General features: G+C 41.1%; 1 protein-coding gene across 4 annotated transcripts in view; it reads left to right on the forward strand.

Annotated features, from left to right (window-relative positions):
• LOC309338386 (homeobox protein Meis1) overlaps nt 1-15,355 on the forward strand; it is a 152,136-nt gene that overhangs the window by 39,117 nt on the left and 97,664 nt on the right. For all 4 annotated transcript variants that reach the window (XM_081855625.1, XM_081855627.1, XM_081855626.1 and 1 more), the window contains one exon: nt 1,279-1,390. In XM_081855625.1, coding sequence (XP_081711751.1) covers nt 1,279-1,390 — 112 coding nt within the window. The remainder of the gene's footprint in view (nt 1-1,278; nt 1,391-15,355) is intronic.

Consider the following 15,355-nt stretch of genomic DNA (forward strand, 5'->3'; position numbering starts at 1 on the left):
ACAGATGGTACCTAACACCACAGAAACTAGCACTGATATGCTCAGGAGTCTCACCAAAATGCTGGAGAGGATGCACCTCCCCAGGCACATACCTCTACATGTGGTGGGAATGTCCCCAAATCCAACTTTTCTGGACATCAGTCATACATGAAATATGCAAAATAACTATACAAATATTAGAAGTCACCCCAGAACTGGCCCTACTCAACATCTTCCAAGATAACACTGCCTTCTCACATTATAAAGAGCTCATAACCCACCTACTCTCAGCAGCCAGAAGCATCATAACCAGACACTGGAGAGACCTATCAGGAGTAAACATGGACCAATGGTATCAAATAGTATGGGAAACAGCCTTACTAGAAAAACTAACTAATAAATTGAAACTGACATGGGGACAAATACAGTGGTGCCCCGCAAGACGAATGCCTCGCAAGACGAAAAACCCGCTAGACGAAAGGGTTTTCCGTTTTTCGAGGCGCTTCGCAAGACGAATTTCTCTATGGGCTTGCTTTGCAAGACGAAAACGTCTTGCGAGTCTTGCGATTTTTTTCGCTTCCCCCCCTTTTTCTAAGCCGCTAATAGCCGCTAAGCCGCTAATAGCGCTAATCCGCTAAGCCGCTAATAGGGTTGCTTCACAAGACGAAAAAACCGCAAGACGAAGAGACTCGCGGAACAGATTCTTTTCGTCTTGCGAGGCACCACTGTAGAAGAAAATGTCTTCACCCTGATATGGTTCCCCTTTATCACATACATAGCCCAGCAATACAACAAGAATCCGCCAACAGCATATGAATCAATATGACTAACTTGACCCCAACCCCCCCATAAATAAATCTCACTACAGCCAACCAAAGACAACCTACCCTAGGTCACCCCCAGCCTCTCTCACTACCAAGGAAATATAACAAGCGACTAGAAAGAGAACCCACACAAGTGATGCTGATACAAAACCCCACACATACACTAAGTAGAAAAATAGAAGCATTCCCACCCCACCCCACGCACCATCCCCACCCTCTCCCTCTTTCCCCTTCTTTTCTTCCCAACCTTATATGGCACGCAACACTAATGTCTTACAACAAATGAAACTGATCTGTAGAAAACACAACCTGAAAAAAGAGACAATGAACGTATTTTTGTAAACTAAGAAATCTTTAATAAAAATTATTTTTTTTAAAAAAAAGAAACTTGCAATATTTGTATTTTCTTCCTCTGTGTAATGTGCAGAATATTGCTTGTTTTGTTTTTAGTCATTTGCTTATTCTCACCCAACAGCCTTCCTGGAACAGAGATCACGATGACACAGCGTCAACACGTTCAGGAGGTACACCGGGACCCTCCAGTGGGGGACATACATCACACAGCGGTGACAACAGCAGCGAACAAGGTAGGAATCATACTTTGAATCCTGGCTGATTTGCGGGGCATCATCGCTCCAATATGCTGGCATTAAATAAGCGCTTCATATATATAATAGATGTGAACACTGAGGCAGGGTCCTGGTGTTGACAGCATGTCTTCCTTTGGTGCGCAAGGATAAATGACCATCCTTAATTTTCCATCCAAGAAGGCCTTGAGCAGCAGTTGCCTATCTAGTGGAGCTTCTGGGTGGTGGTTCTTTCTAGTCGTACAGACCATGATCAAAGTTTGTGGTTTTGGTAACAAAGGCAGTTTGGGCCTAAAGCTGCATCATCTTCAAACTAGGGAACTGAACTTGGTCAATATGTGCCTTTTCATTGCCTTGCTGAGAATAGCAGTTGGCATAGTGAGGTGGAGCTGCCATCCTGGCACTGGAATAGAGCAGAGCAGAGCACTGAATGCATGGAAACCCCAGCAGAGCATATCTAGTGTTTCCACCAATGCAGCTACACAGTCCCGACCTCAGCATGGCCCTCAATGGCTATGTAGTGGTGCTTACATTAAGCAGTGTTTACATTAAGATGTGTTTCATTATCGTCTTCCAGTCAGGAAGTTAGTAGCCTTACAGTTCAGTCCTATACATGTCTAATCAGAAGTCCAATTGACTTCAGTAAGGTTTTCTTCCTGGTGAGAACAATAACAACAACAATTATTATTTATATGCTCCCCAGAGACACGGGTGACACTGTGGCCTAAACCACTGAGCCTCTTGGGCTTGCCGATCGGAAGGTCGGCGGTTCAAATACACGCAGCGGGGTGAGCTCCAGTTGCTCTGTCCCAGCTCCTGCCAACCTAGCAGTTCGAAAGCATACCAGTACAAGTTGATAAATAGGTACTGCTGTGGTGGGAAGGTAAACGGTTCTGGTTTCTGTCACAGTGTCCTGTTGCGCCAGAAGCGGTTTAGTCCTGCTGGCCACCTGACCCGGAAAGCTGTCTGTGGACAAATGCCGGCTCCCTTGGCCTGAAGTGAGATGAGTGCTGCACCCCATAGTCGCCTATGTCTGGACTTAACTGTCTAGGGTTCCTTTACCTATATTCTGTCCATCTGACTGGGTTACCTCAGCCACTCTGGGCAGCTTCCAGCAAATTAATACATCAAACACAGTGTAACATCTAAAAGTCAGATAGTTGTTTATTTCCTTGCCATCTGATGGGAGGGCGTTCCACAGGGCGGGCGTGACTCCCGAGTAGACCCTCTGCCAGCACAGAATTGCAGCCTTAGTTCTCAATTCACATCAATAGTTGATGCTCAAATTACATACTGCCAAACTTTTGGCATTGTTTTCTTTTAGAAACTACAACACAAACTAGAGTAGACTTCAGCCTTTTTAGCTCCTGGACCCCATTTTATGTTATTTGTGCGGCATGGAATCCACATAAAAGAATTTTTTTTAAACCATGTGTGCCCATTTTTCTACTCCTGTTTTCTCCTATTTCCCCACTTTGTGCCAACATTTCCAGTTGTGTATGTGGGGGACGGGGGACGGGACGGAAGGACGGACCCTTAACAAAAGCCATGTTTTGTGGTGTAACCCTGAGTGATCTAGCTTAGCTGAGAAGGTGATCCACCACTTGTTGATCTTGGTCCACCTAGAAGACAAACTGATAGGCGACAGAAGTCCCTGTAGGAGAAGAGACAGAGCTATATTTGAGTGTTTTAGTGAACTTAATTGAGGTGTAGTTCACAAAAAATATTAAACGTAGACTACATTTGTTCCAGTTATACTTGTATATCTGCTGCCCATGCTTCCCATACTCTGCCAATTTGCCAGAATGCCAAATTCATTTACAGTTGTTTTTTTTTTAAAAACCCACAATTAATTCACTGATGGAGAAAGAGCAGGGGCTTAGTTGTTGCTTTGTGTGTTTGTGTATAGGATGTGTGACATCAATCAGTACTGTCTTTTTAAAAAAAGACAATGTGTGAAAAACCCTAAAAAAAATTTTTACATCAGCAAAGACCAACTGCAACAAATTTCATGTTAATTAAATGCAATTAAAATTTTAAAAGCACCCTTAATCTGAATATAAAGAGAATTCTTTTATTGAAGTAGACTCTGAACCTACAATAGGTATAAACTTTTAAAATGTAGTTTTATGATCCCGTTTCATTCAAGTGCTGTTGGACAACAAAGGAATTGTGTGTTCAAAAAAGGGAAGGGGGGAGGTTTAATAGGACTCATTAGAATTGCAAAATCCTACATTTAACTAGATTAATTTTTAAACTAAAGTAGCGTTCTATTTTTTTGTGTGTGTCCACATGTAAGGATTCAGGCTTAAATTGTGACTAACATCTTCCTATGGATTTTTAAGCATTCGAACCACTTTATTGTTTAAATAAAAGTTGCTGACATCACCACAAGTAAAGCCTAGTAAAAATGGGGCCTGGTATGGTAAACTCTTGAAGAGCTGAAGCAGAAACTGGCAACCTTCTGACCTCTGACTTTTACTGGAAAATGATATGCAACATAAATTTAAGGGGCCTTTTCTCTTTCAAGTATTTCTTCATATGTGTGTTGCAGTTCACAGTAGTTAAGGTGTGCTGACACTTCTGAGGTATTTCCACTAATGTTTTTGGTGGTGTGTTTTTTTACATAAATGGCTGTAAAACAACAGGCTCCTCATGAATAGGAACACAAGGCTAAACCTTCCCCATTTCTCTAATCAACATAAAATCCAAAGATGACTGGAGATGACTGTGATTTTTTTTTTTGGCAGGTGGGGATGGAGATGAGAATGTGGGTTGCTTTGGGAATAAGTCCATTCTCAGAGAACTGTTGCAGGGTATCTAAAGAGGGAAGGGATCCACCTGGAAATTTTCCTGCGTGTTTCTGAAGCTGTGTAGCACCCATTCACTTTAATGGGATTTATGCCAGGGAATGCCCTGGTGCATTGTGCAGCTTGCGGCAATTCATTTCCATGGAGACACTGTGACTCCTAATGAAGTAACCCCAACTCTTGGCTCATTTTTTGCTGCACCAGTTCCAGGATGGCATGGCAGAGAGGTCTGGATCAGGCCCATCACCAGTAGCTGGGCTGGCTGAGGATCCAGCAGATCCTTGGCTGGTCCAGTTCAACCCCATCTCCAGAAACACCCCATTTGCTTCCACCCACACTTTTGGGAGAACAGCAGGGACTTCCACAACGGTGGAGGCCCCCTGATGGCAGAGCTGAGAGATGGCACACTTCTACTGCATCCAAATCCATCTAGTGGGGTAAATTGAGGTCTTAGATTACCCCTTTGGGTACTTTTGAAAATTTGTGGTTTGACATTTCAGTTTCAGTTAACTGAAATATGTGTGTCATTCACACGTAAAATATTGTATGGTAATCTTGAGCAAGGTAATGTTGAGGTTGTTTTAGTTTTCCCTAGACAAAATCCACTACTGGTTTTGCTTCTTCAGAACTGATCTTGATTTTCTCACAAAGTTCTAAGCAGGTGCTGAATTCCATTCTGAACTGGTTCAGATGGTAGTCAGGAAAACTGACCATCCAAAAGCAAGAGTCTGGATCAGGGTAGAGGGGTACAGAGGTAGGGGCAAGTGTGGTTCTCCCTAGGACTTCTTTGAGCTGGAACTCACTGGAGCTCAGTTCTGGCACCTCTCAGGTGGGCATCATTGCCATTATAAGAGAACAAGGGATGTGTTTATGGTGCTTTCTGGCTTATCTCTCTCTCCCTCTCTCTGTCTTTTTATAGAAAAATAGCACTGGTTCTCCCACCAACAATTGTCCTGACTGGAGTTTCTGTCCACTGTTCACTAAAAATGCACACCATTCATTGCTTTTTATGATGAAAGTGAAAAGATATCATGAGGTAGACCTTGTCTATCCCTGAGATTTTGGCAGTGATGCCAGAGCAGGTGTAGCTCCTTCTCACCAATTTATCCTGATGGCAACCCATTGTCTTTTTTTTCAATTCATGTGCTCCATTGACTGTTTTGGAGCAAAACAGGCAAAATCCTTGCTGGAATCTGGAAGACTTTGAGGATATTTGTGGAGCTTTGCCAGTTGCATAGGCCAGTTGTTGATCCCAAATTCCTCAATGTTCATAGAACCCCTTAATTATATAAGCAGACTTGTATATAAGTTCACCTCTTTCCTGCTGTGAATACTCCTGATAGAGCAGTTATGGTAATGCCTTCTATGGCAAGGTGTATGTTGTAAAGAATAAGCTTTAATGACTTAGTAGAGGTTAGTCTATCTTGGCAGAAGGCTTATAAAGAAGCCTTTTAGCATTAAATAGGAGTAACGCCTTTACTAAAATAGGCTGTGTACACAATTGCTGGCTTAAAATGCAGCCAGGTTGTTCTTTTTCTCAATTTGGATCAAAGCTAGTTTGGAGAAAAACACAGCATTTTATAAGAAATGACAGGGTAGATGCAGGATAGAAATGAATGGTGGCTAATGTTGTGTATAGACCACTTCCCACACTAATTTTGAGAGTGCACTGGATGCAGAGTAAATGGAAGTGTGTACATATAGCCATGGTCCCCATAAGCAATTCTTTTCATAGTATTCTTCTAGTAACTGTGAATTATCACAGTACAGAACTCATTCAGGGAGCCCATGTTGTAACTCTACATCACAGTGTTGTGCTGTGTTTCCATCTCTGTGTTTATAATTAAGAAGACAAAATAATTAAAAGCAGGTCTAGGCTAGCTGTGTGTTCATGGAGACTGAGGTAGACTTTGTGTATATAGGAAAGTAAACTAAGGGAGGGGAATAAAGCAGCCATGGCAACCATGGAGTGAACTGTGGTATTCTCCCTGGTCTTTTTTGTATGGGGCGGGAATTTCATTACTTGCCCAGTCTCTGTGTAGCAAGAAAGCTTTTCCTTCTTGCATGAGTTACAGTAGTTACTTTCACGCACAATGTGTGGCATTTTGCAAACCTAACATCCAATAAAATGGGTGGTTTTTTCATTATGAAAAAGTAATATGTAATAAAAAAGTAATATGTAATAATATGCTTGGATCCAGAGTAGTCTGTGTGGAACTCACACAACAGGACTTTCCCATCTCTCCACTCACTGCAGCTCCCCAAGGTCCTCTTCTGAAACTGCATGGGATGTGGAGGGGGGAGGAAATATACTTGGCCACAAGCATACATCTTCTGAGCAAAACATTTCCTCAAAGGACCCTTAAGTTTCTGTCTCAAGGGCTCCAGGGGCTGGGGGAACTGATTTAATCTCTTTCTCTTTCAAACCTGTGGAGGGGCTTGTATTGGGCTCAGAGAATAAACTAGACAAGCTGTGTTCATCTTCTGTCTTAAGTTGTGAGGGCACCAGTGCTTAAGCCCAAGGCAACCCACTTGCCAGGACTTCAGGACCAAAGCAAGGGGCAGAAAGCTCAGACAGCTGCCCTTCCATCCATCCATCCTCAAAGCCAGTACAGAGAATGGATAGCCAGCCAGTCTGCTTGAGCCTGGGAGCAAGCATGTGAGGTGAGCAGTGTGCTTTGGAAGCAAAGCGTGGAGGCAGTGGAGGTCACCAAAGCAAGCTCTTTGGAGCCAAGTTCCAGCCACCATCTCTCTTCCCAAGTTGGATGCTTGCTTCCTGGCTCCAACAGAATGACTTAGCAGCTACCTCAGAGCTTTTGTCATGGGCAGGAAGTGTGTGTGTGCGTGTGTGTGCGTGTGTGTGAAAAGGAAGGATAGAAGGGGGTGGTGGAATATGCTTCTCTTGAAAAACTTTTTAGGAGTCCCCACTTCTTTGTTTCCTGCTCCCTACTTTTTGAGCAAAGGTGCCAAGTGCGATTTCAGTAGGAGTGTGGGAGAAAGAGAGAGAGGGAGTGTGTGCTAATTAATGTCTTAAATTTGTTGTTGTTGTTTAGTCATTTAGTCGTGCCCGACTCTTCGTGACCCCATGGACTAGAGCACGCCATGTCTTAAATTACTCTTATTGAAATCAGTAGATTTCATTTAACTCTGTCATGGCTTTATTTGAAAATGGAATTTGTCTGTTTTTTTAAAAAAAAATCCTGAGCCCAGACTTTCTGTGTCCAAGGCCCAGTTTTCATTGTCCTGTGATTGTGTTTCAGACAAAAGAAAAGTTGTCCTTTTAAGGTAGGAAGTGAGGTTTTCTTCTCCTGGAAACAGTATCAATACTTGCAATGTTTTCCTGCCTTTTGTAGAAGAGTTCAGGCAACCTATTGGCAAAAGGCAATTCCATTTATTATTGAAGAGAATCTCAAGGCAGTTGTTTCGAGGCTGCAAAGCTGGCTGGCAGAGCTGGATGAAGGAGCGGGGGAAGGGCCACATTATGTTCCAGATGACTGAGCAACGATTTATACACCAGCTCGCCTTTTTACATGAAGAAGAAAAGTAATAACAGCACAGACCCAGCCATTGGAAGCAGTCAGATGTCTGATGACTAATGGGATAGGTAGGAAGGAGCTCTCTGATTGGATGTCTTAATGAGCAGATTTCGCACAGAGTTTGGGCTGCAGTTCCCCTTGACCTTTACCCTTTATTGACCGAACTGACACTTCATTTTTCACATACTTCCAATTATGGCTCAGCTTAAGTGTTGCCCTCCCTCCTTTATTTCTTTCCTATGGACAACTTGAGAGTGGTTGAGGCCACAGAAGATATTTTAATTTGAGAAACTACCGTAGCAGTTCAGTTTTTTAAAACTGCGGTCATTTTGCAGTTTTCCCTAAAGAACATAACAGGTTTCTTTTTGTTTAGCTAATCTATATAGATCCCCCCCAAGAAAATAATGCAGATGTTTGCTTCAGACTGAAATATTAAGATTTTAAAACTTGCATTTAAACACACTTTGCCCTCTCTTTCTCCCCCAAAATGATGCTTTGTAGATCCAAGTAGTTTGAATGATGTGTATTTGTTCACACTGTGCTATTTCTCAAGAGACTTTTGTAGTGTGATGCCCTAAAATGTCTTTAACACTCTTCAGAGACTAGAGAAAAGCAAGACATAGTTGTGGATACAGTTCTCAAGTCCTTAGACTACATGGAAGCATCATTGTTTTTCTGGCAATATTTAATGTGTAAATGGAAATTAAAAGGGTGATCCTTTTTAAGAGATGGCTGAAAATGATGGCATTTGAGTGTTTCCAAGAATAGTGTGGGAAGGATTTCTTTACTATAAGCTGTTAGGGAATATTCCCTAGCAAGGCGGATCATACATAAAGGGTAGTTTTGAAGTAGTGTCTGTGTCTATGTGATATTCTTTGAATTTACATTTCCGCAATAATTGTAATTAATGCAAATAAGCGCATTTTAAAAAATAAAAACCAGAGCTACAATAGTTTCAGCACCTGCACGAATCACTTAATTCTGGAGGTCACCTAGTGAAGTCCATCTGCATAATAATCAGGCATACTATTTATCTGATGAAATTATTGCTTGGAAATACTTGGAAATATATAACCAAATACTTACATCCAAACAGAGGTCCTTAGAAAATAGAAGTATTTATTTCAAAATGTATGAAGTGTTACCTACTTTATTATGTAGCCCTCTGGCACCGTAATAGCATGGCATATTTTTACTATAATATGGTAATAAAAAGATATGTAAAAGGCAGACAAAGGTACTGTCTTTTCAGTAAGGTGACCCCTGTTACCAAGTAACTGCTTTACTTATGAGCTTATTAAAAACTCAAAAAATGAGCTTTTCATACTTCATAGGCATTGATGTGAAAATGAGCTGTCCTGTGAGTAGTTTTCTTGATCATTTTTAGAACAATTGATTAGCCAAAGAGCTTCTGTCATTAGTTGACATTGACTGATAGCAATTTGTCACAAGCTCCGAAGGTCAGCCAGAGAGTGGAAGCTTCAGCTTGTCTTTGATTGACCTTTACTGATGCCATTATCATACGACTGGCTTGGCTAGATGTGACCCTCAATTGAAATAGACAGAGCATCAGTCAGCAGTGGGTTGTTCTCTTTTCTGATTATTTATATATTGTGTGTCTTCAGCTGCATCTAAGAGCTTTATTTTATGTTTTAAATATATTAATAGATTTGAGTACTGTCTCTAAAACTGCACATTCTTCTAAATATCTAGCTACTATTTTGCTTTAAATTACCTTATAGCTGATATAGCAGTTTCTGGACATGTGTGCTGGAGTACTTTTTGGCAAAAGTTTGAAAAGTTTGAGGTGTTTTATAATCTTACCTGTATTCTCGAGTTTTATTTACCCAAGGATTATCCCCCCCCCAAAAAAAAATGTTTTAGGAATGTGTGTAGTAATAGAGCAGTTGAAGATTATGTTCTTAATCACATTTTCCTTAATGTACATTACTTTCATCAGCAGTTACATTCTCTGTGTAGTTGCATGTCTTGCACTGTATTGTGTAAATATTATCTTCATTTTTGTATGTTTAGCATAACAACAAGAATTAAAATTGTTTTTTTTTTGTTCGTGTATATGGTTATTATTCAGACCCAAAATTGAAATGATTTTCTACAGTTCCAAAATGACTCTTTCACTTTTCAAAATCTGTACAGCAACACTAAACACTTGCTAGCTTTGTTCTTTTCTCTTCAGTTGTGGGCAGTATAGCTGTAAACTAATTAGCCTCCCCTTTCTCCCACTGCCCTTTTATGGCCTATCTGGATTCCTAAATGTAGCTAATAACTTGTTTTTCAGGTCCATCCTTATAGATTCCAAAATCATTACACAGTTTTACCAAGATTAGAAAGCCTCACCCTCAGTGGAGAATTAAATACAAATTGAGGTAGAGTCTTTATGACTGAAGTAAAAGCTGGGAGAGGGGCATGGACAATGGGCTTAATTTCCATGGTGGTTCCATGCATTTAACATAGAATTGTAGAGTGGGAAGGGACCCTGAAGGCCATCTGGTCCAACCCTCTGAAATGCATGAATCTCATTACCTGAGTTCTTATATAATTCCTCTCTTGATTGGAGTCATATTCAAAGATCATTTGCTCTAAAAGTTAAAAAATCTCAACAATGTACATGCAGTTGAAATCAATGAAATATTTATTTAAGGAAATTAGTTTAGCAGCAGGTTGCAAATTGCTGTAAGGTCCTGGAGTGGGGAAAAACATCACATGGAAGCTAGCTTCAGTTCAGCAAAATATTTAGCTGTGTTCGGTCCTGAACCCAATTAGAGGAACAGCTCACTGGAGAAAATTGTCAAAATCTTATCACCAGATTAGGGCATTTGGTTGGTCCCAGCCATTCCTTATTAGCAAGAGTAAGTTGGTCATTAATTTGTTGTCTGCATTGACAATGGTACAAGTGGTACTGTTGATAATTTTGTAAGATTAGTCCAGTATTGTTGAAGCATTTTATGTTATACATCTTTGATCATGTATTCCAAGGTTTTTCTGCTGATGGAAGATTTGCATGCTTTCTTCTGCCACATCACTATATAAGCAGTAGGTGGCCTTGCTGTTGCAAAGAAAGAGAAGAAGAGTAAGACCCATATGTAGGAAAGCTTCATTCTTATGGAGACAAGGATTGGCTAGGTTGTAAAAATAGCTGCTTTGATAGAGAAACTCCAATCAAGAGAGGAAAGCTTAGATTGCAGCGCATAACAGAGTACTGGGGTTCGTGGCCTTACGAAATTGGATAATGTGGAGCAAGGACAAAAGGCCACATGTTCTGATGTTGATATTAGAGTTTTATAAGAATGGCCCTTGGACTCTTGTTTCATATCTACATAGCACAAACTCCCAAAAATGCTTTTGAATTAAGACAAATGGCATTCCACTTTTGCTTAGACCAGAAATTGAAGTTTTGGTGTTGCTTTGTGGAAGGAATGTTTTCAGGATTATGTGCGCCTAAAGAGCTTAGATATAACCTGCTCTCTGAATCAGAGTGTAGAACTAGCACTGGAATTGGGTTCATATCCCTAGATAGAGATGGAGGTCACTGGGTTGGTTACCTCGGGTCAGTCATTCGGGTCAGTGTAGGTAAAAGGTAGGTGTAGTGCTTTTTCTTGGGGGCACTCAAGGTTATGCAGTACTGGCACACCTCTTTTGTTGTTAAAGAAGTGTGAGACTTACTGTAACAACTTAATGGTGAGTACTGGCACCTATTTTTCTAGGAAAAAAGCACTGGGTAGGTGTGTGTTTGTGAACTACGCACACTACCTCAATTTCTTTGGAACAGTGGTAGGATTTAACTGCAGTAAATACATAATTCTGGAGGATTAAGGACCAGGCCTCTTCTATCTTGGTCCCTTTCTGGTGGAATTCCCATGACTACCGAACAGTGTGTGTGTCTCCAATTATAAAGGCCTTTAAAAAACTGGTTCAAACTGTTGTTTTTTTATGTCCCCAGTTTGCCAACATCTACTGCGATTTTAAAAAACATGTTGTTGTTTTCTATTTTGCACAGTTTTACATCAGTGGCTTTTGGCCAGCTAGAAATTAGTTTTAACTCCAGAAGGCAAGTATTCTAATTAAATGAATTGCCGTATTTCCTCTTGTATGCAATCACAATTTGAATAAGTAGCAAAAGTAACTGAACTAACTTGAATCCACTGCTGATGTGGGGTGTGTAGACAGAATATGAAATATTAGTGCTTTCAGCTGGTTAAGCACAGGCCAAACCCAGATATGGGGTCAGTGTTCAGGTCTCATTCACATATAACATCGGCGGTTGTGTGTTGCTGAGATCTGCTTGCTGCAATCCATTAAAGGTAAAGGGGCCCCTGACCATTAGGTCCAGTCGTGGCCGACTCTGGGGTTGCGGCGCTCATCTTGCTTTATTGGCCGAGGGAGCTGGCGTACAGCTTCTGGGTCATGTGGCCAGCATGACTAAGCCACTTCTGGCAAACCAGAGCAGCGTACGGAAATGCCGTTTACCTTCCTGCCAAAGCGGTACCTATTTATCTACTTGCACTTTTTGAAATGCTTTCGAACTGCTAGGTTGGCAGGAGCAGGGACCGAGCAACGGGAGCTCACCCCGTCATGGGGATTTGAACCGCCGGCCTTCTGATCAGCAAGTCCTAGGCTCTGTGGTTTAACCCACATCGCCACCCGCATCCCTTTGCAGTCCATTTCTCTGGACATAATTCTCTCTTCTTGGCTCCAAAACGGAAGTGAACCAGGAATTGGGAAAAGTGATTTGAACCTAGACTGAGTATAGATTGGGAATGCTAGGAACATTCATTCCAGTTTATCAATTTTACTGCTCATGCATTACTACTCCACTCCCCACCCAGCTTTATATTTGAATGGGGCACAGATGAGGAAAAGAAACCTGTAGCTGCCACATCATGTTTTATTTGACCCTAATTTTCGCAGGGTGCTGGAATGCTATGTGGTTATCTAGCTTAAAAGCTGCATTGAATTTCATTGGGCCATAGCTTCTGGCTAGTGTGGGACCAGGATGCATTTCTAGTACTTAAAAAAACCCCAAAGCGTTTGGAAGAAGAGGACACCAGAGGCTTGTGTACCATAAGCAGAGTAATCAGAGACTTTCCCAGTTAGAAGGAAATTAAAACTCAGGGCCCAAACATATCCTCAGAAAACTTGCTTTTCACGGAAGGAGAATATAGCCTACCGTACACCTCATAATTTGATGCTAACTTTCATTTTAACATGCAGTTTTATTATTCAGGCTGTAATCCTGTACCCAGCCACTCATGCATAAATCCCACTGAAGTCAGTAGGACAGTCGAGTAACTGATAGCAGATTGCAACATAAATCTTTAACCTTCATTTGTAGGCAGCTTTTTGACATGCCGTTTTGATCAAAGTTTATTTTTGAAAAATGATGCTACTTGTACTAAAGTGATTAAAATTATCAAGAGAGCCAGTGTGTTATAGTGGTCAGAGAGTACTGGGCTCGTGCTGGGTAAAGCCCATATTCAAGTCCTCTTTGAGCCACAAACTTCAGTGAGCAACCTTGGACTCAGTCACTATTTCTCAGCCTAACTGAAGATAAAATGGAGATCAGGAGAACCTTTTATGTCCCATTGAAAGAATGGTGAGATAAAATGTAATAAACAAATAAGTGCAATTTTGGAATAACAATTAATAATTGTTATACGTGCTATAGTTATACAGGGTTGTAATTATCTATTTCTTCCATCCCCCATTAGTAAAAGAGAAAAAGAATAAACACCCTATGATTTGCCACTAACTCTCCAATTTGAAGTGTCCCCCAAACCTAGAAACTGGGTGTACTCCCATTTCCTCTTTTGTGTGTGTGGGAGGATTTTTATTTTTTTTACACAGTAATTATAGGTTGGATTTGTTGGCCAGAAACCTGAGAACAGGCACAACTTGTCTTTTCTCACCTCCATTATCCCAGTGGTGGGAATGGTTTGATAATACTCATTCAGATTTGACAGGTGATTTCTCCTATAAATGAATGTGTTTAAATCATAATAGTTGGAACAGAATTGTTTGATTACTTGGCAGCAGCTTCTTTCTCTGTGATAGCTTTTGGATCACCTGTTTGCTGAGAGCATTTGACAGTCTTTATGTTTATTACCCAATTGAATGTCAGTAGCAATTGCAGCTAAAGATAAACAAAAATGCAAGTACTTGTTGACCTTGACTCCCTCCACTCCACACACACACACACACACACACACACACACAGACAGTATTGGACTTGATGACTCTATTGCTCTTTTGCTGATAAGAGCTATAAATGATAGTTTTAAGGGAAATGTTTTATTCCCAGAGGAAAATACCACATTGCTGTGGGAAACAGCATATGGTTGGTGTCCTATGATTTACATAGTTCACTTTCATTTAGGCTGTGGGAAAAGAAAGGACTTCCCTTTTTATGACTTCCGTATCTCTACAAACATGCATTCCTGTCCTGTTTGCAAAGTTTCTCTGGAAGATTATATGCAATACATAAATAAAATTGGGAGGACGGCTTTATGTTTTATTATATGCTGTAAGTAAAGTATTTTCCAGGCTTCCTCATTTCAGATTTGTTTCAATAGCAGGTGCACAGATAAATGCTTTCGTTTATAATGAGAAAATACAATGTGTTTAAAACATGAGAGATAATCTTTGAGCAGCAGGTCCTCAGGTTAAGTACTTAATTCGTTCCAGAGGTCCGTTCTTAACCTGAAACTGTTCTTAACCTGAAGCATCACTTTAGCTAATGGGGCCTCCTGCTGCCGCCAGAGCACGATTTCTGTTCTCGTCCTGAAGCAAAGTTCTTAACCCGAGGTAATATTTCTGGGTTAGCGGAGTCTGTAACCTGAAGCGTATGTAACCTGAAGCATATGTAACCCAAGGTACCACTGTATTCCTAAACTGGTTCCTCTTTGCTTGGTGGCCTGGACTTCAGCTAGTGCTTGCTTGAATGCATGCATGCAAACCCCTGGTCCTGGGAATGCAATTAACAGTGCAGTTGACTCTTCTCAGCCACTGGAGCTGGCAAAGTGGGGGAGCACTTGCAGAAGTCACTTTTTAGTGAGGAGGGGGCTTGAGGACAGGAGGCAGTGAGTAAATGGGAGGACTTGCTAGTACTTTTGGAAGGGAGGAGCAGGGGCAGATGGATCCACAAGTCTTTTCCTGAATCCTGCAAAGGCTGCACTGCTTGCAGGACAAAGGATATTTTGGCATCTGTTATCACTTGGATAGCATCCTTGTCTTTTCCAGGGCATATCTTTGTGAGTTGTTGTGTCTGGTAAGGCAGCAGTGTAGAACCTCTGGGTCATGGACCTAAGTAGGCCTGGCAGGTTTGCCCATTTGACCTACAAGACAGTTGCAGCCAAGCCATGCCTGTCTGCCGCCTTCTGGAAGGTCAGCACTAGGTTTATTGTTTACTGTGATAATATATATTCTGTTTTTCTACAGAAAACTGTAGAAAATGAGTACTAGGCAACTTGCCAGTGTTTGATTTGTCTTTTTATGGGTATTTATGGGATTAAAGAATATTGTTCTTGTGGCATTTCTCTTGGCTAACTTTTGAAAATGGCGTTTGACTGAGATGCTGGGATAATAGGAATGCAATAACCTCT

This window comes from Podarcis erhardii, assembly GCF_964252035.2.
Source record: "Podarcis erhardii genome assembly, chromosome: 3".
NCBI classification, from domain to species: domain Eukaryota; kingdom Metazoa; phylum Chordata; class Lepidosauria; order Squamata; family Lacertidae; genus Podarcis; species Podarcis erhardii.